General features: G+C 36.0%; 1 protein-coding gene across 1 annotated transcript in view; it reads right to left on the bottom strand.

Annotated features, from left to right (window-relative positions):
* Positions 1-1562: 1562 nt before the first annotated feature.
* Positions 1563-27404, bottom strand: part of LOC133801077 (wall-associated receptor kinase 2-like) — a 39118-nt gene continuing 13276 nt past the window's right edge. The window contains exon 3 of the mRNA XM_062239216.1: positions 1563-2914. Coding sequence (XP_062095200.1) covers positions 1776-2914 — 1139 coding nt within the window. The 3' untranslated portion in view covers positions 1563-1775. The remainder of the gene's footprint in view (positions 2915-27404) is intronic.

Genomic DNA, 27404 nt, shown 5'->3' with positions numbered 1-27404 from the left:
TAATGCTCTTGTGTAGTTACTGTAGGTAAAAATAATATATTATTAAATATATTTAATATATTTGAACAAGAAACACATAAAAAAAACACTTAAATTTTATGTAAATGACGAAATTATAGAGACTTAATAAAGTAGTTCAATTTTAACATAATGATTAGTTGACGAACCAAAAATTAGAAATGTAATTGTATTTTGTAACTTATAATTTTATATTATTTACTTATATATATTGGCTTAATCTAATTTTGCTTCCAGTCATATAATCATATATATTTATAGTTTACCATTTTAGCATTACAATTGATAACAACATTTGAATATATATATATATATATACATAATATTGTCAAATAATTAAAATAGTTTAGTAAATTTTATATCATTTGTTCGAGGTAATTGTTATTATACATGTTTTCATTTTAAGTAGAAATTATTAAAATAATAATTTAGAACACTTCTAATAATTATAATAATTTTAAAATTGTCAAATAATAGCTAGAGAAAAATATTGCACATACTGCCACATAGTGTGAATATTGAACAAAGTAATAATACAGAAAATAAATATTCTTAAACAAAAATCTATAACTTCAAAGTGGTATGTTCTCGTTACTTGTTTAGAATTCAAACCTCCATTAATATTTTTTTTTAAAACAAACTTGTATACATATATGTATCTATAATTTTTTATTTTTAATCTTCCAATCAAACTTAATACAACTAAATAATTAAATATAAAAATACAAAAAATAATAATGTTTTAAATCCTATGTAGTTCATTATATTTTGTAATTTCTTTTATGTTATTTGATTAAATTATCTTTAGTTCTTGTTTTATTATTTATTTATAAAATAAGTGAAAATCGAAGATTAGAATGATAAAAATGTAATAACCTAAGAGGCACACACAATAATATATCGATTATTAAGTATAAAAAAAGCTAACGTGTTGTATATGAAAAGCGTTACTAAATTATATTATAGGCTTTTATGAATTTTTCCCTTCTTCTTTTTCTGCTAACGAGGCTTCTACGAGTCAAGTACCACAAAAGAAAAGAACAAAGTCCCATAAACATATATACATATCTATAATAAATTATCCAACATATAAAATCTCAGAAAATAAAATTAAATAAAAACAAGTATAAGAATGTTGTTGGGATTTGCGAGGAAATGGAAAAGTCTCGCGTACAAAACAAAACAAAAATAGGGCCTATTTTTATGGGGAGGAATTGTTTTTGTTTCTAACAAATGGATTGGTTGTAACTCCAATTATTTTATATATGATATTATATAGAATATTTCACCAACTTTTAAAAAAATTTAAAAAATTTATATTACTAAAATCAGAATTCAAATAGCTTAATGCACGTGTGTCTGTTTTGCTTTCTATTTGCGAGTAAACTAGACTGTTTGATTTTTGATTTTCACGTTATAAATTATTAAGAATTTTTTAAAAATTTGTTAAAAGTCTTCTATAAATATAATATACACCGTCATATATATATATATATAATAAGCATACAATTTATTTGTGTATAGAAAATAAAAAATATTCATACTGATTAGAACTTTTTCAGGATTCCTACAAGCTCTTATTTTGTATATATTTTTCCTTTTAACTAAGCATAAAAATTTAGGGCGTAAAACTAACTAGCTGACAATACAAAGGATATTATCAACTAACGTCCATCATTGTATGGAATCAAAATCTGACTTGTGGAGTTGTTACATCTAGTACTTGTTGTACTATTAGAACCAATTTGACCACCAAATTAAATTTCGAAAGTATTTATTGTCGTTGTGGCTCCAAGCAAGTACTCACTCTCTTCTTGACACAAATTATGAGCTTCTCTCCACGGGTGCTTTTCCATGATTCTCAATCCCTCTAGCTCCAAAGCCACTTCTTTCATGGTAGGTCTTTCTTGCCCTTTCACTCTTAAACACATTGATGCAAGTTTGGCAACTTCCTTTATTATTTCAATCCTCCCTTCCTTAACAATATTTTTGTCAAGAATCTCAAGCAAAAAATCCTCTTGCATTGAATTTAGAAAGAGCATTGCTAGGTTTCTTTCATTCTCAACTCTAGCAAAAGATACTGCTTTTTTGCCAGTAAGTAGCTCAGCTAAAACAACTCCAAAACTATAAACATCACTTTTATCAGTCAATTGGCCTGTTTGAAAGTATTCTGGATCCAAGTATCCCAGTGTACCTTGCACCAAGGTTGTAAGCTCACTTTTGTTTAAAGGAATAAGTCTAGAAGCTCCAAAATCAGATACTTTTGCTATGTAATTTTCATCTAATAGTATATTTGTTGTCTTAACATCCCTATGTATAATTGGTGTAGAACATTCAGAGTGCAAGTATGCAAGTACTCTGGCTATTTCTTCAGCGATCTTAATTCGCAGGTCCCATGAAAGTGGAGACTCATGACATTTCTCGTGAATATGATGGGACAAAGTCCCATTACCCACAAAATCATAAACAAGCAAAGGTGTTTCTGTCTCCAAACAACAACCTAATAGCCGAACCACATTTCTATGGCTGATTTGCAAAAGAACTGTCACCTCATTAATAAATTGCTCAGTTTCAGTTTGAACACCAAGCTTGGACTTCTTTATGGCAACCACTTTGTTATTTGGCAATATCCCTTTGTAAACTATTCCATATCCTCCTTTTCCAACAATTCTATCCTCATGAAAATTATTTGTGGCCCTTTGAAGTTCTTCCTCAGAAAAGACTTTTGTTGATTGAGATTCTTCTTGATTTAGTTGAGCAGATAATTGTTGTTGTAGTATCAACCCACCATTTTTTCTAAAAAACTTCTCTCTGAGATTTGTCAATTCTCTTTTCTTCACTTTCCACCATACTAAGAAAATTGCTGTCAACAAAACTAAGAGCCCAACTGTTGTACCTGCATGCATATTTTCGAACACCATAACTAAATATTCAAGAATGTTAAAACTTATCTCTTCAATATAATTTCTTGTTTGAAAATAATAATAACATGAAATTTGTACATAAATTGTATAAAGTGTGCTTCTAGGATTATCAATTAGAGATAATAATTGGTTGTCATGCCCAATATGTATCGTGCTTAAGTCCTTACTATACATGTGCTCCTGCTTTTGTCAAATATGGTGCTATTACAAAAAATAAAATTATATCAATATAAATTTGAAAAAACATTATTATTAAAGCACTATGAATACTTGAAACATAAAATAAAGGTTGTGAAGGACCTTTGTATAATGTTTTAAATTCATAGAATAGATGTTCTAAAAAAGTTGAATCTTTCTCAAACTATTCTATCTCTTCCAAGCTCTTTTGTGTTAAAGAAACAAAGTAACCTTATAGCTATAACAAAAACTAGTGTAAAGATGAAGCTATTTTTCTCTCTTCCTTTCTCTCATAAGAGTCACAAGGTAGAGTTTTGAAAGTTGTATAGCAGGTCGATACGCCCATTTATACATGGATTCAGGTAAGGTATCTGCTTTGTACGAATCCTTAGAGATTAATGATGATGATATCATCATCGTAGAGTTTGATGAGGATCAAGTGGAAGAAGGTTTGGCAAATGTGGCCAAAACCATTGAGGGACGTATTCTCACGACTAAGGTGGTTCCCAGGGAACCCCTTATTGATTTTGTTCGCCTAGTATGGAAGCTACGTGGGAAGTTTGAAATGGAATCCATGGGAAACAATGTTTTTCTGTTCCGTTATGTCTTGGATTTGGACTGGCGCCGCATCCTCGGTGAGGGAACATAGATATTTGAGAATAGTTTGATGGTGCTTAAGGACCCGAAGGGGGCTGATGACTTTTCTAAACTAATTTTTGTTAAATATGCCTTTTGGATCCAACTCCACAACCTTCCAATTTTTTTTTTGTCCAAAGTCAAAGGATCATACTTTGGTAGCCTGATTGGAGAGGTATTGGAGGTTGATGCTAACAAATATGGAGACTGGCTTGGAAAATTTGTAAGAGTGAAGGTGTTAATTCGAGTGGACAAACCTCTACCTAGATTCATTAAAGCCAAGATTATGGATGGTGAAGTGCTTCGCCTATTCCGCTGAAATTTGAAAGGTTCCCTGTGCTTTGTTTCAACAGTGGGACTTTAGGTCATCCTATACATGACTGCCCAGAAAAAGTTATAAACGTGAAGGGTGTCATTAAATTAAAGTATGGTGAATGGATTTGCAAGGTGCTAGTTTTGAGACCCGCCATATCTAATAAACGTACACGACACAACTCAACCATGGACAATAAATCAGTGCCTCGTTTATCAATGTTTAAGGGGGGTGGAGAAGCTCTTCTTCATCTTTTCCAATGCCGACATGGGATAAGAAGATGGCCAATCCGAGTGGTACCATTATGGAAAGAAACAACATAAAAGGAAAGAGTATTAGTTCTAAAAACTAATTTGGCTGCCAAAAAGTCTATTGAAAGCAATGAACAAAAAGGCAAGAGCCATATCCCAGTTGTCAATCCAATAGTCAACTTTGTCTCTCAATCAAATATGGCAACTAGCGATCCTAAGATCAATATGCCTTTGTTCTGTAGTGGAAAAAAGGACATAATGACTCTTAATAAAAAAGGATTCAACCTTTACTCCCGAAATTCCTCTAAGTAGACCCATTAATTCAAGCATGAATTTGGAAGAATATGAAAATTTAGGCATACACTATGCATTAAGGATGGGAGTGCTCTAGGAAACAATAAGGAAAAGGTCAATGAAAATGAAGGAAATGATACAAGCAATGCCACATCATTTATAATTTACGGTAAGAAAAATGTTATTTATCCTGATTGAATATTTTCCCAATCCAAATGTCATTAATAAATGTTGCCACGTAATAAAAAAAATAGAATTTTAAGTAATGAGCTTTTTGACACAAGTGAGTCGGGTTCGGATTTGAATGACCCAACTCACGCATATGTTTGCATGGGGACGCCCGATCATGTGCATGTGAATGATACAATGACAACTAATATTTCTGCTATGTTGGGGTCTCCTACTTTAACTCAACTGATGCTCCTATATCTGCCATAAATGCTCCCAAGAACCTAAGAACCCGTTTTCTTCCTTCCTCACTTTCCTGAGCCACAAATGGTAGCAATAGCAAGATACCCAAATGTACTGGTTCTTCAAAAATTCTCCATCCTAAAAAGAACGTTCGTTCTTCACCTATTGCTTCAGATTCTTCCAACAAAAAACTAGCGGAACATATGGACCCTCACCATGAGATTCCTTCATCGTTGAGGGCTTTGTTTTGAACGCTTTGGTTCTAGTTTCTTTACCTCTCCGGGTTGGTGATGAAACCCATATCCCGGTATCATCAGCAGGGCCTGCAAAGCAGGGCTGCCGGTTACAATGAATCTCTTACTCTAGAATGTTCGGGGAATGGGTAGTGACCGAAAGTTCAATGCCCTTAACACCCATATTCGGGCTCTTCAACCAGACCTCATTTTTCTGTCCGAGACTCTTAGTAACCACATACAACTTGAGCTGCTCCGGGTCCGTCTCAGTTTCACTAGTAAATTTTGTTGTACATAAAAGGGGTCGTAGTGAAAAGACTCAATTGAAGTGGACCTTGTTTCTTTCACATTTTCTCATATTGACGTAATGGTTTCATCGGAAGGTTCTCAACCTTGGAGTTTCACAGGCTTCTATGGTCAACCCGATGCTAATTTAAGATATGAATCCTGGAAACTCTATCACGGGGTTGCCCACTTCCAATCGGGTCCATGGCTTTGTGGGGTTGATTTGAATGGGATGATTTTCAATTCCAAAAAATATGGAGGAGGTCCTAGACCGAATTACCTCATGAATAATTTTAAAAGAACTCTTGAGGATTGTGGAGTGGTTGACATGGGGTTCTTGGGAGCCAAATTCACATGGTGTAATCAGCAATCACCTCCATCCTTCACCCAATGCCACCTTGATCCCATGCTTAGTAACAATGAGTGGTTGCATCTATTTCTGAGATATTCTATTCATCATCTTGATTATTGGGCAGTGATCATAAACCCTTGTGTAAGGACCAATATTTTGTGTATGACAAATTAGGTCCAGTCGCGTCTCGAATGGACTTTTGTTATGTCTAGAGTTTATTCGTTTTTAGTTAGAGTCCACGTCAGCATGTGTGTAAAGCAAGGTTGTTAGTGAGTTACAGCTGTTAGTTGGTTCGGGATTATACCTAATTGCAGCCAATGATATATTTTGGTCTCGTTAATTAGTTATAACCAACTCTCTTCGTTCGATAGATTCGATTGGGTGTTTTTGCTCTGTTTTTTTTTTTCTATTGATTTTTGCAGGTGTTGGCAAGAAACTCCATTGAAGATGGTTGAAGGTTTCTGTGCAAGCTCTGGAATCAAGCCGTGATTGCTGAAGGAGTTCAGCTGGGTCTTGATGCTATAGATTCGAAGGTTTTCGGATTTGTGGTATTGTTGAAGGGAGTTCAACATTGAAGCAAGGGGATCTTGCATTTATAACCAAGGGATTTGGTTGTTTAGGGTAAAAAGCTTCACTTTATTTTGAGATAGATTGTACAGTTTTACATATTGATTCTTGAACTGGTTTATGTAAAATTACTTTTGAATATAGTGAGAGTTATTATCCTGGTTCAGGGAACCCAAGCACTAGTCGGCTGGAATGAGTTTTCAGTGCAGACGAAGCTTGTAATTTTGTGTGTCATTGTAAAACTGGAAAGATAGGCAAAAACTTAGGTTTTTCAATTGGTATCAGAGCCAGGTTGATCTAATTGTTTTTCTTTCGATCCTCCTATCTTTTGTGTACTGAAATTGATTGTTGATTTGTCTTCGTGTAATTCGCAATTCTTGTTTTTCTGGGTTCTCCAGTTGACACTGACCCTCTCTGAGTTCCGACTCTGGGAATATATTGTCTTTTGTTTTTGTTTAATTGTTTGTACAGAATGGAGATGTTCAGAGAAGGAGGTTCCATACTCGACCCCCAATGCTTGAAGGGGCAAATTATCCTTACTGGAAGACAAAAATGCGTGCATTCTTGAGAGCTGTTGATGAACGGGTGTGGATGGCTGTTGAAGATGGATGGAAGTGTTCAACTGTTGTTGAGGATGAGGTTGTTAAGCCTAAAAAAATGAGTCGATTGACTACAGAAGAGATGGAATGGGCCAATTTTAATTCAAAGGCTATGCATGCTCTCTTTAATGCAGTTTCTACAAATCAGCTGAAAGTCATAGCCAACTGTGAAATTGCCAAAGAAGCTTGGGAGAAACTGAGAATAAAAAATGAAGGAACTGATGCTGTAAAGAAGTCCAGACTGAGGGCTTTGGCAAAAGCATTTGAAAATCTGTCTATGGAGGAGGAAGAAACTGTAGCGAAGTTCCATGCCAAATTGTGCGATATCTCGAATGAATCTTATGCACTTGGAAAGACTTACTCAAACAGAAAACTGGTTCGCAAGGTGCTTGGAGTTCTGCCTCGAAAGTTCATGTCAAAAGTTACCTCTATAGAAGAAATGAGAAATGTCGAGGAACTTGATCTTGATGAGTTAATTGGGTCATTGCAGAACTATGAAATAAGTCTCACCCGGTGGAAGAAAGGCAAGAAGCAGAAAGATCCCGAAATAGAAAAAGCTGATAATAGTCTTGCATTTGTGCATAAGGAGGAAAAGAAGTTGATCTCAGATGCATCTGAGGGTTTCACTGATGAGACTTTTGCGTTGCTGACCAAGAATTATGCTAAATTCTTGAAAAGGAATTACAAGAAAAACTTTCGAGGAGGAAAAGAGAATGGTCCCAGAAGAAACTTTGGTGGAAACAATAAGCAAACCCAGCAGTTTGGTGACAAGAAAAACATGGGAATACAGTGCTGAGAATGTGACGGTTTTGGACATATTCAAGCTGAGTGTGCCAACACTCTTAAGAAGAAGAAAGCCTTAGCAGCTACATGGAGTGATAGTGATGAAGAAAAGAGCTCCACCTCAAGTGACAGGTCTAATGAAGAGAAATAGGTGGTGGCTTTTGTGGCAAAGAGTCATCAATTAATGTGTTCAGAGGAAGATGGAAACTCAAGCTCAACAGATGAGGACAGTGATGGGAGACAGCATGCATATGAGGAGATGTTCGCTCAATGGGAGTATATGGCTAAACAAATCAAAGGTCTCACTAGTGCCAAACAACAACTTGAATTTGAGAAGGATGGGTTGGAGGACACTGTTAAAAAGCTCACAAAACAGCTTGATGAGAAGGACAGTGAGATTTACAAACTGACTGCAGATTTAATAAGGGCTAGACAATCTCTTGAGTTTATCCCTCTAGGAACTGCTGCAATTAACCACACCTTGCAATTACAAAAACCATATGGAGATCGAACATCCATTGGGTACAAAATGCTTTACAAGAAAGGGGAAATTTTGGGAATTAATGATCCCTCTTCGTCCAAGAACAAGGAAGATAAGACTCATGATGACTCAATGCACAATACTTTCAGTCTTGGTTTTCCAGATTCCACTAAACGGATCAATGTCTCATCTGGACCCATCAAGTTGAGATTCGAAGGAAGGAAGACTATCCTGGATGGTCAGGTTCAAAAGGAGAGATTTGTTCCCATTTTTCATTTTTGTAACAGAAGAGGACATATTAGACCCAGATGCTACAAGTTGCAGGCGTATTTGAAAGCTATGATCGATCTTCCAAATAACTTTCAACAACTAAATCGATTTACTGGAAAGTTGTCATCTAGTGAGTGGAAACCAAAATCTGATCTTAACACGAATGTTGCATTAGTTGCCCACACCTCTCTTTCAGCTTTTCACGAAGATCAATGGTACTTCGACAGTGGATGTTCCCGACATATGACCGGCAACAGAAATGTGCTGGTAAACTATAAAGAAGGAAAGGAGGGAGTTGTGACCTTCAATGATGGGAACAAGGGTCAGATCTTTGGAAAAGGTGATCTGGTGCTAAATGGAGTAGCTCCATTGACTAAGGTGTTGTACGTTAAAGGTCTCAAGGCAAATCTTATTAGCATCAGCCAACTCTGTGACAATGACTACACTGTAAGTTTCTCTAAAACCCATTGTCTTGTTGCAACTAATGGGTGCTCAGTCTTGACAGGTAATAGAACCAGCGACAACTGCTATGCGCTAAGCAATCAAGTCTTGTGCAATAGATCCTTTTTTGATAAGCCAGACCTGTGGCACTATAGACTGGGGCACTTGAACTTTAGAGACTTGAAGAGAATTGTGAAACTACAAGCTGTTCAAGGGATACCAGAGATGAAAGTCACTAGAGATAGGTTGTGTGGGCCTTGCCAACTGGGAAAACATACAAAAGCCTCACATCCTCCTGTAAACATGCTTCTCACCTCCCGTGTGCTGGAGTTGATTCATGTGGATTTAATGGGACCCATGCAGAATGAAAGTCTAAGTGGTAAACGATTTGTCATGGTTCTTGTTGACGATTACTCTAGGTACTCTTGGGTAGATTTCCTCAAAGAAAAGTCAGACACTTTTGGACTCTTTTCAGCCTTAGTTCTCAGACTCAAAAATGAAAAGGAATCTAAGATTGGGAAAGTCTATCGACTTCGAAGTGGCCATGGAAAAGAGTTTGAAAACACTGTGTTCTCCGATTTCTGCGATCAGTTAGGAATAAAACATGAGTTTTCAGCTCCAAAAACACCTCAATAGAATGGGGTTGTTGAAAGGAAGAACAGGACCTTACAAGAAATGGCTAGGGTAATGATGCATGCTAAGGACATTTCTAAGCATTTTTGGGCTGAAGCAATTAATATAGCCTGTTATATCTGCAATCGGGTTCATCTGAGAACTAGCACGACACAGATTGCCTATGAGCTTTGGAAAGGAAGGACTCCTAATGTCAGTCATATGCACATTTTTGGATGTGTGTGCTATGTCCTAAATGATCGAGAACATTTAGGAAAATTTTATCCAAGGAGTGATGAAGGAGTGTTTCTTGGGTATTCGCTTAACAGTCGTGTCTATCGTGTGTTCAACAAAAGAACTTGTTCAGTGGTTGAGTCCATCAATGTTTGATTTGATGACTTGGAAAACTCTGAAGAACCAATGGCAGATGATGAAGCTCCAGTATTAACTACACCTGTTCCAGTCACAGCTAGACAAAACCAAATGGTTCCTGACACTCCGTCTAGGTCACTTCTGTTGGTTTTTATTGATCAAATCAGAGATTATATACAGCGAAACAACAATCAAATTGTCAGTTTAATCCCAAAAGATTTCTAGATCTACTTCTTCACATGCATATATATATTGAATCAAGGACATGAATAGAAAAATTATCTCAGGTCTTTCCTTGCTGCTATCTTTTCGTATGGCTAAATCCTCGAGATCTCACACCAAGATCTTCCAAAATGTTCTCAGGCACACAAAGAACGAGTGTGGGCTCGCTATACAAATAATAGGCAATAAATTATTTATCAGATGTTCTCAACACATGAGATATGATAAAGTTTTGGACCTAGGTTTTGTGAAGAACAATGACTTTTGTTTATGTCACTGTTCTCTTTCTCTGAGAGAGATTCCTAGATATTTTTCTATCCCTGAAAAGTTACGTTCTCTGAAAAACTGATATCATATATTTAATATATCCTATATATTAAAATATTTGTTATTTTAAACAAATTTAAAATAACTGATCAGTTATCAGATTTTTGTTTAAATAATAATATTTTAATCATATTAAAATATCTCATTATTTATTTAATATTTAAATAACTAAAATTGTAGAATCAAGAGACTGAGTACACTCTCTTATGCGTGTAGCACAGTGCCTGTGCACTGTGCCGCATGTGTACCACATGCCTATGATGGCGTGTGATTTTTCCTAATTTTTATTATTATTTAAATACCAAAAATTCCAAAAATAAATTAATTCAAAATTAATTATATTTTTGTTAAATCAAATAATTAATTAATTCTTAATTAATTAATTACAGATAATTAAGCAATAATTATGTTTGATACATAGAAAAATATTTTACTTATCACATAAGTCCATTTTGCCCATTTTTGTATTTACCTTTGTCAGTGTTTGTTTGAGTCATTTCGGAGACCATGGACCTATAACATTAAGCTCCAATAAATTGAAACTAAATAATTAAATTCTTTAATTATAATAGTTAATTTATTAATTATGATATTACTCCACTATAAATTCAGAATTGCACTCTTTATGTTATAGATATACTTTTACAGAAATCTTTTTCTTAAGTCGTCCATTGATATAACCATCTTACAATAGTTCAACCCTCTAATTAATTAGTTCATAAATTAGAATGGAAGAATTACCATTTTACCTTTCTAATTTACTTCTTATTCCTTAAGTACCATTAATTCACTAGTGAATAATTAATCTATAATCTAATTATAGATTTGAGCTCAAAAATCATTCAGTTCCAGAATTAACCCTTAAGGGAACTAATATACGATCTGTTAGGAAAGATTAGATTATGTATTGTTGATACATGTTCTCAGCCATCCATGATATTAAATCTCCAAAACAAAAGTCATTAGCCTCATTCTTTGAAGAGACCTTAACGAATGAATCAAAAGATTTAATAAACATGAACAGGAGTTCATGAACACTTAGGATTTAGGTTGATCTATAAATGATCATCGGTTATGATATGAATTACAAGTCTTTATTGTCAAATGATTTTTGGATAAAGACTTTAATTCACATCGATCCATGTCATATATAATCATATTATATAAAGCACCTTTACTGAGATGTCTTTCCACATCAATAATCTGAATCTAGATTATTTGTATCATTATGATACTCAGTAAACCGTACTTACAACTCCAATTAAAGAATTCCATAACTTTAATTTGTTGTTGTTGACTATTTTTATTCATTCATGTGATCTTAATTCTCTCGTACTAATACAAGATCACATCCTCAATAATGAATATGGAATTTTTCTGATATTTACAAAATTATTCAAACAATAATTTAACAATCTAAATATGACAATAATAATAAACCATCGTATTTATTTATTCACAGAAAAAACAAATGTCTTTACATGCTTTTAGGACACACTCCTAACAACTTCATACTGAACCAACCGTGTCAGAGGAACAAGAAGTCGGTCATAGCAGCTCACAGTGTGATGAGGAAGCTACCAGTGCTCTGCAAAAGGGGTCTCAACATGCAAAGCTTTATAAAAATGGACCCCCTTCCTGGATTCAGAAGGCTCATCCCCCTGATATTGTTATTGGAAATCCAAATGCTACCATGGTCACCAGAAGAAAATTACAAAATCTGATTGCCTTCGCCTGTTACTTATCTCAGATTGAGCCAAAAAGTGTCAAGGATGCTCTTTTAGATGAGTTATGGCTTGCTGCTATGCAAGATGAGATGTTCCAATTCAAACGAAATGATGTGTGGATCTTAGTACCCCTACCTGAAGGAGCTAATGTTGTTGGAACTAAATGGATTTTCAAGAATAAACCAGATGCGTTTGGCACTGTCATAAGGAATAAGGCAAGGTTAGTTGCACAAGGTTACAATCAGGTGGAAGGAGTGGACTTTGAAGAAACCTTTGCCCCCGTTGCAAGGTTGGAATCTATTCGGTTACTTCTTGCAATCGCATGCCATCTGAGAATCAAATTACATCAAATGGATGTAAAAAGTGCATTTTTGAATGGTATTCTCCAAGAGGAAGTTTATGTGAAACAACCTCAAGGTTTTGAGGACCCTCAGTTCCCTAACCATGTTTTCCAATTGAAAAAGGCCCTATTTGGGTTAAAGCAAGCTCCCCGCGCATGGTATGACAGACTTACTGCCTACCTTCTGTCAAATGGATTCACCCGTGGTAGTGCAGATAATACTATCTTTATCAGGTATCTAACTGATGGAATATTTGTTGCACAGATATATGTGGATGACATAATTTTTGGGTCAACTTGTGAGAGTGAGGTTACTAGGTTTGTGGAACTTATGCAAAGTGAGTTTGAGATGAGTCTAATAAGAGATCTATCTTATTTTCTAGGACTTCAGATTAAGCAATCAGATCAGGGAATGTTTATTTCTCAGCCTAAGTATACCAAGTCCATTTTCGAAAAGTTTGGTTTCACTCAGGTCAAACATGCACGCACTCCTATAGGCACCACCTCTAAACTGAATAAAGATGAATTTGGGGACCCGGTAGATCCAACCATGTACTGTAGCATGATAGGAAGCCTGTTGTATCTCATAGCTAGTCGTCCTGACATTTCCTTTAGTGTTGGTCTATGTGCCCGTTATCAAGCCAATCCTAAACAATCTCATCTTACTGCTGTCAAACGTATTTTTAAATATCTTGCAGGGACTATCGAATTTGGTTTATGGTATTCATGTGATACAAATATGTCCTTGGTAGGGTATAGTAATTCTGATTGGGCAGGATCTATAGATGATAGGAAAAGTACTTATGGGGGTTGTTTCTATATAGGGAACAACTTGGTCTCTTGGTTTAGTAAGAAACTGTAAGGAGTGTGTCCTAAAAGCATGTAAAGACATTTGTTTTTTCTGTGAATAAATAAATACAATGGTTTATTATTATTGTCATATTTAGATTGTTAAATTATTGTTTGAATAATTTTGCAAATATCATAAAAATTCCATATTCATTATTGAGGGCGTGATCTTGTATTAGTACGAGAGAATTAAGATCACATGAATGAATAAAAATAGTCAACAACAACAAATTAAAGTTATGGAATTCTTTAATTGGAGTTGTAAGTACGGTTTACTGAGTATCATAATGATACAAATAATCTAGATTCGGATTATTGATGTGGAAAGACATCTCGATAAAGGTGCTTTATATAATATGATTATATATTACATGGAGCGATGTGAATTAAAGTCTTTATCCAAAAACCATTTAACAATAAAGACTGGTAATTCATATCATAACTGATGATCATTTATAGATCAACCTAAATCCTGAGTATTCATGAACTCCTGTTCATATTTATTAAATCTTTTGATTCACTCGTTAAGATCTCTTCAAGGAATGAGGCTAATGACTTTTGTTTTGGAGATTTAATATCATGGATGGCTGGGAACATGTATCAACAATACAGAATCTAATATTTCCTAACGGATCGTATATTAGTTCCCTTAAGGATTAATTCTGGAACTGAATGATTTTGAGCTCAAATCTATAATTAGATTATAGATTAATTATTCACTAGTGAATTAATGGTACTTAAGGAATAAGAAGTAAATTAGAAAGGTTAAATGGTAATTCTTCCATTCTAATTTATGAACTAATTAATTAGAGGGTTGAACTATTGTAAGATGGTTATATCAATGGACGACTTAAGAAAAAGATTTCTGTAAAAGTATATCTATAACATAAAGAGTGCAGTTCTGAATTTATAGTGGAGTAATATCAGAATTAATAAATTAACTATTATAATGAAAGAGTTTAATTATTTAGTTTCAATTTATTGGAGCTTAATGTTATAGGTCCATGGTCCCCAGAATGGCTCAAACAATCACTGTCAAAGGCAAATACAAAAATGGGCAAAAATGACTTATGTGATAAGTAAAATATTTTTCTATGTATCAAACATAATTATTGTTTAATTATGTGTAATTAATTAATTAATTATTTGATTTAACAAAAATATAATTAATTTTGAATTAATTTATTTTTGGGATTTTTGGTATTTAAATAATAATAAAATTGGGAAAAATCACATGCTTGCACATGCATGTGGTACACGTGTGGCACAGTGCACAGGCATTGTGCTACACGCATAAGAGATAGACTTGGTCTCTTGATTCCACAATTTTAGTTATTTAAATATTAAATAAATAATAAGATATTTTGATTTGATTTAAATACTATTATTTAAACAAAAATCTGATAACTTATCAGTTATTTTGAATTTGTTTAAAATAACAAATATTTTAATATATTAGATATCAATTTTCACAGAACGTAAGTTTTCAGGGATAGAAAAATATCTAGGATTCTCTCAGAGAAAAAGATCAGTGACAAAAACAAAGGTCATTGTTCTTCACAAAACCTAGGTCCAAACTTTATCAGATCTCATGTGTTGAGAATATCTGATAAATAGTTATTGCCTATTATTTGTATAGCGAGCCCACACTCGTTCTTTGAGTGACTGAGAACATTTTGGAAGATCTTGGTGTGAGATCTCAATGATTCAGCCATACGAAAAGATAGCAACAAGGAAGGACCTGAGGTAATGTTTCTATTCTTGTCCTTGATTAAATATATATATGAGTGTGAAGAAGTAGATCTAGAAATCTTATGGGATTAATCTGACAATTTGATTGTTGTTCCACTGCGCATAATCTCTTATTTGATCAATAAAAACCAACAGAAACAACATTCTATTTCACTCTCCACTGCTAAAGCAGAGTACATTGCGGCTGGCAGCTGTTGTACTTAGCTCATCTGGCTCAATAAGATGCTCACTGATTATGGCTATCCCCAAAAGTCATTGACCCTCTTTTGTGATAGCACATGCGCCATTAACATTTCGAAAAACCCAGTTCAACATTCAAGGACCAAACACATTGACATACGTTATCATTTCATTAGAAACATGGTTGAGTCTAAATTGCTAACAATTTCTCATGTTTCCACTAATGCCCAGTTAGCATATTTGTTTACAAAAGCTCTTGATGCTCAAATTTATGCTCATCTCCGAACCAGCATTGGTCTCTGCACCATCTGAGAGGTTCGGTGTTTCGTCTGGTCACATTTTTTTTCATGCTTTACCAAATTTTATTTTCCCTAAGTTTGTGTGAATTACTTGTTTCTTGGTCACTGCTTCTTAATCACACTATTTTTTCCAAGATTTAGAATTGAGCCCTTATTTTCTCCAGCTCAAAAGGCTACCATTATTGGATGCAATGGGAAGAGCTTCCTTTGTACCATCATATGCCCTGAGGAGTTTGCTCCTCCTCTTGGTATTTGATGAGCAAAATAAATAGAAAGGAGACGGCTACATCTCTGATGATGAGTGAAAGCCAGTGCTGGGAACTTGGAAAACTCAGACTGTTTGTTGTCAAAAGAGGATATATCAAGTAAAAATACAAAAACAAAAAAAAGTTTTTTATGAGGAGTGAGTGGACCATTTACTGCTTATTGGTCCACATGAGGTCTTTTTGCACACACAAATGAAAATAATGGCTCAAAACTCTTGTTAAGAAAAACTTTGTGTGTTTACTCAGACAGTGTTTCTTCCGAGTGTATATATCACAAACTTTTCTCATTTTTTTTTTGTAAGCATGATGTGTATATTTTGATCAGATATTTTAATCCATGTTGAGCTTCTCAGAGTAGTTGTTCCTAAATCTCTACTGCCATTCAAGTTTTTTTTTAAACGTTGGCTGTTTGGATTCTATTCTATTCTTGTTTTTATTTAAAAAAAAAAAAAATGTCTGGTTTGGTCTTTCATATATTAGTGTGGGTTATTTTTTAATGGGCTTTGTCATTCTTTGTGCACGTTCAATTTCTTGTAGGGGCATTCATAAAGTCTTTCTATAAATATAACATCACTTGAGCTTGTGTGAGTTGTGTTTACAGTGGTCCAATTGCAGAAACCCTAAAGGAGTTCAGCATTATGAAGCAAAGAGCCAATCGACTTCGTTCCCGTCTCCAATCTTCTGATGTCGCCGATGTGCCAGTCTCTCCTTCTCCGAAGGTGGCTGTCCCATCTTCTGTGGATGCATCTGTGCCATCTGCAATCGCCACATCACCCCAGTCGAGTTGTGTCCCCTGCTCTTGATCCTAGTGTGGCTATGGCCATTGTTCCGGTTCTGCCTACCGTCGCGGAGTCATCTCCATCTTCTCCGTTGCCGTCCCTTCCCAAGGTGGTGACTGCGTCTGTTCCTCCCGTCAGTCCCTCAGACAATGTAATCCATGCCTGTCCGCCTTGTTCTGTTGGTAAGTCACCTAAACGTGTTACTCGTTCCTCTGTTGTGTCTGCGTCTTCCCCTGTTGCATCCTCTCCATTGCCGAACCCAAACACACCATCTATTCCTCCTCCAACGTCGCCTGTTAAGCCGTCCTTAACCAAGACCCCCAAGACTCGGTCTGCCTCCAAACCCAACCCCAAACTCACACCCCCACCCAAACCCGCACCCCAACCCCAACCCACACCCCGACCCCGACCCCAACCCCAACCCAATCCCGCCCCCCAACCCCAACCCACACCTCATCCCACACCCACCCCCAAACCCCATGTTCATGTGCAGTCCAAAGGAAAAGATAAAATGCATGAGTCCTCACCTCTCAACAAACCATCGGCTCCAAAATGTAAGCCCAAGGACACTCCGTTTGCACCCTCTCCTAAAAATTCCAAGCTTACCTTTAGTTCTAAGGATTCTGTGTTTTTTTTTTATCCATCATCTATTCAATACTTTGTTGATGCTACCAAGGCCTCGCATTATCAGAGATGGTTTGCTATGCGCGACTTGTGGCCTGAATATACTGTTGTTTTGGAGGATTTTCCTGAGTTAGTTGAACTTTTACAATCTAGGCATTGGGTTAATACCGTGTCCAAATTGGTGTCTCCTCATCCCATTATCATTAGGGAATTTTATGCTAATTTAGATAGGTCTGTTATCAATGGGAAAAATGAGGATTGTCTTACTGCTTTTGTAAGGGGTAGTCGTATAAAATTTGCACCATCCACTATATCTCGTGCACTCAAGGTTCCAAAAGTTCTTAAACCTGAATATAATAAGTCCTACCGTCCAGATCAATCTACCATGGGTCATGTTTTAACTGGCCAGCCTGATTATGTTTGGGGGAATCATGAGATTCCTGTGACTAAGTTGACTCCTTTCTATCGGGTTCTTCATCGTGTGGCCTTGTATAATTGGTTTCCCAATTCTCACCTCTCATCTATTACACTTGAGATTGGGAAGTTTTTATATGCTGTGGGTACTGGCGTGTCTATTGATTTGGCTACTCTCATTTATGATCGAATTGTTGATGTCGCCTCCTCTACTGGTACTCGTAACAAGTTGCCATTTCCAAGCCTGATTCAGCAGATTATTCAGCCTGCCAAACCAGCGTTGACCACTCATGACTTCCAGGTTCCCAATCCTATTTTGTGTAAAGGTTTTCTGGCAACTCTCAACAAGAAGGTCTCCTCCACTGTTCCTTCTTCTTCGCAGCCGTCTAAGCTCAAAGATCCTATGTTTAATGGTATGTCTGATTCTAGTTGGCAAGTCCAGTTATATACTGAGTTCAAGGCATTCACTAAACGTTACAAGAAAGCTCAGAAGTGGAAAATGGCCTTTGAAGCATCGATGTACAAGCTTGTTCAAGTGGTCAAGGCTCTGGTTGTTCAGTCTGAGTATGGCTCTCAGTTATCACCATCGATACATGTTTCTTCTCCAGCGTTTCATCGGGACTCCTTTGGTGAATCTTCTGTGCCTCCTGAGTCTTCTGTTCCTATTTAGGGGGAGTCCACTACTCCTGCTCCAGTTGCATCTCATGTGCCCCCAGTCTCATCTATAGTTCCTCCTGCTGACACAACGTTAGACACATCCGTTCCACCTACGCTTCCTGATGCCCTTCCTCATGCTCCTGATTCGACTGCACCTCTCCAGGGGGAGCAATCTGCTACCGCTATCAATTGATTGTGCTGAAAGATTATGCTCAATGAAGAGGGAGATGAACTTCTATTACTTCTTTTGTCACTTTGATCATGTGTTACTCTTTGTTATTTTGATCGCTTAAAACTCTATTTACTGATTTCACATACTCTTTTATATTTTGTTCGTATTTTGGCTGTTTAAGACTCTTTTACTGTTTGACCAGACTATTATTGATTACATAGTTAATCTTTTGATTTACACTATTTCTTTCTTGTCATTGACCATAATTTGTCAAGGGGGAGATTGTAAGGACCAATATTTTGTGTATGACAAATTAGGTCCAGTCGCGTCTGGAATGGACTTTTGTTATGTCTAGAGTTTATTCGTTTTTAGTTAGAGTCCACGTCAGCATGTGTGTAAAGCAAGGCTATTAGTGAGTTACAGCTGTTAGTTGGTTCGGGATTATACCTAACTGCAGTCAAGGATATATATTGGTCTGGTTTATTAGTTATAACCAACTCTCTTCATTCGATAGATTCGATTGAGTGTTTTTGCTCTGTTTTTTTTTTCTTCTATTGATTTTTGCAGGTGTTGGCAAGAAACTCCATTGAAGATGGTTGAAGGTTTCTGTGCAAGCTCTGGAATCAAGCCGTGATTGCTGAAGGAGTTCAGCTGGGTCTTGATGCTATAGATCCGAAGGTTTTCGGATTTGTGATATTGTTGAAGGGAGTTCAACATTGAAGCAAGGGGATCTTGCATTTATAACCAAGGGATTTGGTTGTTTAGGGTAAAAAGTTTCACTGTATTTTGAGATAGATTGTACAGTTTTACATATTGATTCTTGAACTGGTTTATGTAAAATTACTTTTGAATATAGTGAGAGTTATTACCCTGGTTCAGGGAACCTAAGCACTAGTCGACTTGAATGAGTTTTCAGTGCAGACGAAGCTTGTAATTTTGTGTGTCAACTCTTATGATTGTGTTGTTAATGTTCAAGTATATTTCAAGATACAACCTAGATGAATATTGTAAAACTGGAAAGATAGGCTAAAACTTAGGTTTTTCACCTTGAATGTCCAAATTTATAACAACTCCTCACCAATGCCACTGCCTCCCTCTATCGGTAAACGTCGATTTCACTTTTAAATGGCTTGGGTCGATGAAGAAGATTTTCGCTCCTTAATAGCTCGAGAATGGAATGGTGATTCACATGGTTCTCTGACATCTATTGAGAATAGTATTGGAGACGTGACTGCAGCTCTTGCTTCTTGGAACAAAACCTAATATAGACGTCACCATGCTCAAATTCAGGAAAAAAAGAAGTAGCTCCATTTCATGGATTCTAATCTCAATAGTGTATGCTGGGAAGAATATAACAAAGTGGAACACGACCTTGATGTTCTATTGTACAAGCAGGAAAAATACTGGGCTTCAAGGTCCAAACACAATTGGCTTAAACTCGGCGATAGAAATATAACTTTCTTCCACCAGAGTGCTTCGAGTCACATAATGAAAAATTTCATTGGTAGCCTAAAGGATGCTTTTGGTGTCTAACTCAAGGGTTAAGAAATCGTTTCAACCATCCTACAAGACTATTTCAAGGTATTGTTTTCCTCTAGTATATCATCCAATAACTCTTCAGACCGAGTCCTTAATACCATTCCTAATTGGGTTTCGCCTTCTATGAATGAGTAGCTTACTGGACCTTTCACTCAAGAGGAAGTTAAACATGCCATATTTCAAATGAGTCCTAATACTAGTCCTGGCAGAGATGACTTGAATGTGGGATTCTTTCAAAAATTATGGGATGTAGTGGGCATGGATGTTTGTGGGGTCCGTCTTTCCTTCCTCAATGGTGACAGTTGTCTCAAAAGAATTAACTCAACACTAATTGCTCTCATTCCTAAAGTTGATAACCCATCTAGTGCAACAGATTTTTGGCCTATAAGCATTTGTAATGTTATCTACAAAATCATTGCAAAAGCTATGACTAATCGAATGAGGGAGATCCTTGGCAATGTCATATCTGAAGAACAAAGTGCTTTCCTCCCAGGGCGTCTCATCACAGATAATGCTATGATTGGCTTTGAGTGCGCCAATGCCTTAAAACAATGTTGATCAGGTAAACAAGGGGCTATAGCGTTACAACTTGATATGTCTAAGGCCTATGATAGTGTAGAATGGTCATTTATTTGTGATGTAATGAAGCAATTGGGGTTTCATGAATCGTGGATTCACAAAGTATATGCTTGTATCTCTTCTATTAATTACTCTATCATTTTAAATGGTGAAATTGTGGGAAATATTTTTCTGGTGCGTGGCCTTAGACAAGGAGATCCTCTCTCCCCTTTGTTGTTTCTTTTGTGTGCTGAAGGCTTCTCGGCCCTTGTTAGACGTGATTGTGATGCAGGGCTACTACCAGGTATTCAATGTGGTAGATTAGGCCTGCCCATTTCTCATTTATTTTTTGTTAATGACAGTCTATTTTTCTTTAAAGCATCTGCTACTGCCTGTGGCCGATTTAAAGATATCCTCAACCAGTACAATGCAACTTCATGTCAATTGGTGAATTTTTCAAAATCAGCAATTTGCTTTAGCTCTTAAATTTCAGTGGCAGATAGAGCATCTTTGGCCTCTATTTTAGAAGTAAATGTGGTCGAGCGTCACGAAAAATATATGGGGCTTCCTTTGTTTTCCAGGAAAAATGAAGAAATGTCTCTTTCATTCTTTACAAGACCGTATATGGTAAAAGCTCTTCAGTTGGAAAGGTAAATTCTTCTCTGTGGGGGGGAAGAGATTCTTTTGAAGGTAGTTATCCAGTCAATTTCAACATACTTCATGAACTTATTCATGCTCTCTTCCTCTCTCATAAAGGAAATTCACATGTTATGTGCTAGATTTTTGTGGGGAGGTGATGCCACTAAAAGGAAAATGCATTGGTGTACTTGGGAGAAAATGTGTTGGCACAAAAATATAGATTGTCTTGGGTTTTGAGGGCTTTCTTTATTCAACCAAGCCCTCCTTGTGAAACAAGCTTAGCATCTTTATTCTTATCCAGATTCTCTTGTGGCTCAAGTTATGAAAGGTCTCCACCACCCCATCAATAACTTCTTCAATGCTAAGAACCATAACAGTTCATCTTACATTTGGAGAAATATCATTTGCGGTCGAGACATGTTTAAAAGTGGTTCTAGATGGCAAGTTGGAAGTGGGGAGGATATTGCAATACTATGCCATCTCCCCAAGAGTCCTACCACCTTCATCTACAGTAGAATCACTCATGCTTCCAATGGGCGATTGGAATGTTCCTCTAATTACTCAATCTTTCATTAAAGAAGAGGCGGAGGCCATTCTAACTATTCCTCGGGGTCCACCCAATGACAAGGATTGTCTAGTTTGGCTTCATGAGGACTCAAGGTGTTATTCAATTCGTAGCAGATATTGGTTTGCAGTCATGGATAAATGTTTGGGACAAGCGGAAACTTCTAATGGCCCTTCATCTTGGTTGAAAAAACTTTGGTCCCTTTGCCTCCATCCAAAATTCAAACTTTATCTTTGGAAATTGTCCCACAATTGGATACCTTCCATGTCCAATCTTCAACACCATGGGATGCATTTGGAAGATATATGTCATTTATGCTTGAAAGGCCCAAAGACCACTCTCCATGCCCTTTGGGACTGCTCGACATTGCAAACCATCATAAAGGAAGTCAACACTATGGTCAGTTTTCCTCATAAACACTATATTGATTTCTATGGTTTCCTTGTTGGCCTGTCGACCTGTATCTCTAAAGGGGAGTTTGAGAAAGTGACGACCATCATTTGGAGGATTTCGCTGAAATAAATTTGTTAATGAGGACAAACTGCTACAAGAAGTGATGATAATTTCATGGGCTCTTGATTTCCTCCAAAGATATACTAATGCTAACTCTGCTCAGGCCATGCTATCTCCCTATAGTAACCAAATCACCCAGAGCTGGAGCCCCCCGCCTGCCACTAAGCTTAAACTTAATACATATGTTGCGATAAACAATAATGTGGGGAAGGTTGGTTTTAGAATGGCCCTGAGAGACCACCTTAATACCTCTATTTTCTCAGCTACTTGGACTCACACCTCTTACAGCCCTCCAATTGCTAAAGCTTTGGCAGTTTTGAAGAGCCTTCAATTATGTAGAAGTTTGAATTATATGAATGTCATTGTGGAACTATCTTCATGTTGTTCAAGCAATCCAATACAAGCGATCTTACAACTCCTATTTATGTTGCATTGTTAGAGATATCATTATAATTTGAAATGAATTTTACGACATTACTTTTTGTCATTGTCCCAGACGTGTCAATGGAGTAGCTCACTCTTTAGCAAAATTGGCACTTTCTTTAGACTCTCATCATGTATGGTGGTGTGACCATCCCCATTGTATTGATAGTATTATTCAGGTAATGCCTGCTATCAATGATATCTCCTTGGCACTATTTTTCCTTTCCTAAGATTTTTCACGCTGGGTTTTGCTCTTGAAATGTTTTAGCGAGGCCAAGTTTTTCCTTAAAAAAAAAAAAAAAAAAACCTTATAGTTATAGTTGCTATTCAAGTTTTTATATATTTTAAGGACATTATTAGAAATAAATATAAAGACCTCTTTTTTGGGAAAAATTATTGCATTGAATATTTTTTTAGCGTAGTTTTAGATTTTTTTTTTTCTAATGTACTATATATTTAGGCCTATTTATTGAAAAATTTTAACTTATTTATTTACGATAAATGTATGTATATGAAAAGTTAACTACCATATATTTTAAACTAAAAATAATTGACTTTGATATTATCAATATATGAAAATTTTATAAGTAAAATAAAAATTATTTTTAAATATTGTATTACTTAATATAAATCTATATTTTTACTCTAAAAAAATATTACAAATTTTATTCAGTTAAATATTATAGTTTTTAGTATCTTTTTAATAATATTTTTGATGTTTAAAAAGATTTAAAAAATGAAATGATCAAATTAGTGTGCATGATTTTATTGATTTGGTAATCAACGATATGATCTATTTATACAATGGTGTAATGTCTTATCCAAGACCATGACCAAGTAAATAAGATTGGATGTATCTTGTTACAACGAATTAGGGCCGACATTGATTACTGATAGATAATTAATAAGTATTATTATTATCGAATCTAATGAGTATCACAGCATTGATCATGGGTCAAGTCGATCTAAATTCTAAGTGATTACATTTCTACTAATTATATTATCCGAGTCTTTTGAATTGTTCGTTAAGCTTGTCCCTACGACATAGCCTATACTTATATCTTGGAGATTCAATAGAATAATTGAATGAGAGTATCCATCACAAATATGAAATCTATAAGCTTCTGTGTAAGGAGGGAAAAGATAATTTACTTAATAGCTTAGTCCAAATGGCTAAATGATTTAGCACTCATATCTGTGATTAAGTTCATAAATTTATCATTTACAATGGACTTAGTTAGAGTTGATAATAAAACAAATGAAGGGTAAAACGGTAAATTTACATTGCTCATTAGTAAGTCATCGATAGAGGATTGATAGATGGTAATGATTATAACAATGGATAGGGTATATGCATTATGGGAAATACGTTCTATGAATCAAGAGTTCAATTATGCGTTTATTGTGGTGTCATTCGGAATTAATAAATTGTGAGATGATTTATTTAATAAATATACTCTAGAGAACTTATTGTGGCTTGTATTCATGGATCAATGGTCTCCACATCATCTCTGATTAAATCAAGTCTAATAATCTCAAACAATTGATTTAATAATCAATTATGAATATCAAGTTGACTAGGTAAATTTATTGATATTTACATGATTTAAGAATTTTGGTAAAAGAGAGATTTTCTATTCTTTAGGGCAGATATTAATATTGACAAATTGATGTTAATATAAATAAATAATATTAAATCAATGGTCAAATCATAAATAGTTAATTTGAATAATGATTTAATTAATTAAATAAACATTTGAACTTAAATATTTGAATAATTGAAAATTTAAATTTGGAAAAGTACTGATCTAGCCTCCATTATAGGTAGTGTAGCGACCCAAATTTGCTAATAAGGGTTGGGGCATTGATTAGCGTGCCAGGAGGGCAATACTTGTTATATTGTATTAATATATGTGAATTTAATGAATATGTGATTAGAAGTGCATGTTTAGGCGATTAAATATGCATGTGGGCCCCGTTTGGTTGTTAGGGGCATATTTGTAATCTTAGCCTGTTGAGGGCATAAATGCGATATATGTGATAATTGTGATATAATGGTGATATATTTGTGATGCACATTCCGAGACGGTCCCAGGGAGTTGTTTAGCTAGGAAGTCACAACGGAGTCAAATACTCGGCTCGGGAGGAGCTTAGGGGTATTTTGGGAATATTATAAAGTGTTCAGGAATTATTGAGTAGCAGTTAATGATAGTAATAGTTTAGACATGTCGGGATTAAAACGAGGATTTTTAGGCATACTCGAGGATTTAGAGGGATGTGTTAAAAGACTAAATCGCCCTTGGTGGCATATGAGGACTTAGGGTAACTTAAGGGGCAATTGGGTCTTTTTGGCAGCTGGCTATGATGAAATAAGGACTGGGAAATTTTAGAACGCCTTAGAAAGGAAAAGGAAAGAAAAAAGAACAGAACTTCTCAGCTCTCCCTCTCTCCCATGCGGTTTCCTCTTCCCCTCTCCTTGATGATTGAGAGCTTGCTGAGTATTGAGGATTTTGGACTAGGAAGTTGAAGGATTTTGGCTGCTGTGACTAGGAAAGTTAGCTCAAGGGTGTGTTGAGCTCAGAGGTAAGAAATTCATCTTTGTTTTCTTTAAGTTTCCAAGCTTGACTTTGAGAGTTGAGAATGGAAGCTGAAAGCTGGATTTGTGGCTGGTTAGTGTGAGAATTCAGCTTGGTAATCAGAAGGGGCTTAACTTGAAGTTGGAATTGGAGGAAGCTCAATGTAATGCCCCAAAATCCCTAATGTGGTTTAATGGCTGGATTAGTAGGCCGGGAGGGCCATAACTATTTAATTATGTCATTAAATGATAATATTCATGTTTATGTGAATTATATTATAATATGATGTTATATGCATGCATGTGGGTCCACATTTGAATATTATGATGTTTTAGTAATTTGGCCCGTTGAGGGCATATTTGTGTATTTTTGTGCATATTGTGATTTGTGAATCAGATTCCATTATTATGGAGATATATTCGAGCTATTCGGCATGAGATGTTCTTATATTATGGATTAGCAGTTTTGTCATAACGAGGGTCTTTTATTGGGATATTGAGTTATGAGAATGTTATTTGATGATAAATTGGGAGTTATTGAGATCAGGAGGAAATTCTGGAAGTTTTGACTACAATGTCCCCAGGGGTGTTTTCGAGACCCCGAGCACTAGGTTTTATTTGAGGTTACTTAAGCTTGAAGTAGGTTGTCAGATATAACGTACGTTAGAAAACCTCTCGTTCTTTCCCGTTAGTTCATTTTTACCGTTCGAAGCATTTTTGAAGAAATCTCGAGTTCTAGGAGTCGGAATCAAGCGAGGATTGAGGCATAGCGATCCTAGGAAAGATTAGAAGCTTCTTGACCGAAGGATTTGACGAGAAACAACCCAATCAAAGGTAATCTAAGCTTTAAGTTTTGAGTTTTTAGAGTTTCTAAGCTTCGAATTGGCTTTCGTGAATCGTTGAGTTGTTGGTTCGTTTGAGCCTTGGGATTTGATGGTTTTGGATCATTGGGAAGCTTGGGAACTTTGATTTGATGATTTGGAAGTGTTTAGGTATGTTTTTGGAGGGTTTGGAATGATGAAAAACATGTTTGGGGATGGCTCTGGGTTGGGGGTCGCGGCCCTGTTCTTGGGTGTCGCGGCCCTAGCTCGAAGAAGCAGGTGGAGAAATTTTGCCTTTGTTGGGCGTCGCAGCCCTTGCTCCTGGAGTGGCTGGGGTTCGCAGCCCATTGTGTTAGGGTCGCAGCCCTTGGACAGGTTTGAGCCCGTTTGAGTGTTTTGGCCCCGGGAACTTGGTTTTGGGCCTCGGGATTGTTCCTACTACCCAGATTAGTGGGGATTGATGTTTCGGAGACTAGATCTTGGTTTGGGAACCCTTGTTTATCATTTTATTGATGGTGTCCCATATTTGGTTATGACTAGGTGACCGCTAAAGCACTAAAAGCCTGATCGTTCTCAAGGGTCGTTCTTGTTCTATTTCTCGCTCGAATCAGAGGTAAGAAAACTGCACCCCATATGTGACATGCATGGTTATTCTTGAGGCATGTTGATTGTGTAAATGTGGACATGAATTGATTGTTGAATACTTAACAAATCTTGCTCATTTGTGCACGGTACTGACTAATTAGTCAGATTTGGCAAAGGTGTCATTATCAACTGTGAAGCTGGGACTTATTAGTCAAGTTCGGCAGTGGTACTGGGCACTAGTCACACAGCGCTGACTTATAAGTCAAGACGGCCTTAGCATATTCAACGCAAGCCAATAAAGATTAGATCTAATCGACATCTTCATTAAATGACTCAGATGAGTGTTAATGCCGGACTGACCTCAAGTTCGATGAAAACTAAAAGCACTTGTGTGACTTACCCATCAGTCACTCATCTGTTAAGTTAGAGATTTACCTATCAGTCACTCTTCTGTTTAAGCTAGTGACTTACCCAGCAGTCACTCATCTATTTAAGTTAGTGACTTACCCAGCAGTCACTCGTCTGCTTAAATTAGTGACTTGCTTGTCAGTCACTCATT

This window comes from Humulus lupulus, chromosome 9 (assembly GCF_963169125.1).
Source record: "Humulus lupulus chromosome 9, drHumLupu1.1, whole genome shotgun sequence".
NCBI classification, from domain to species: domain Eukaryota; kingdom Viridiplantae; phylum Streptophyta; class Magnoliopsida; order Rosales; family Cannabaceae; genus Humulus; species Humulus lupulus.
The sequence above is the reverse complement of the archived record's forward strand: the minus strand, read 5'-3'. Positions and strand labels throughout refer to the sequence as shown.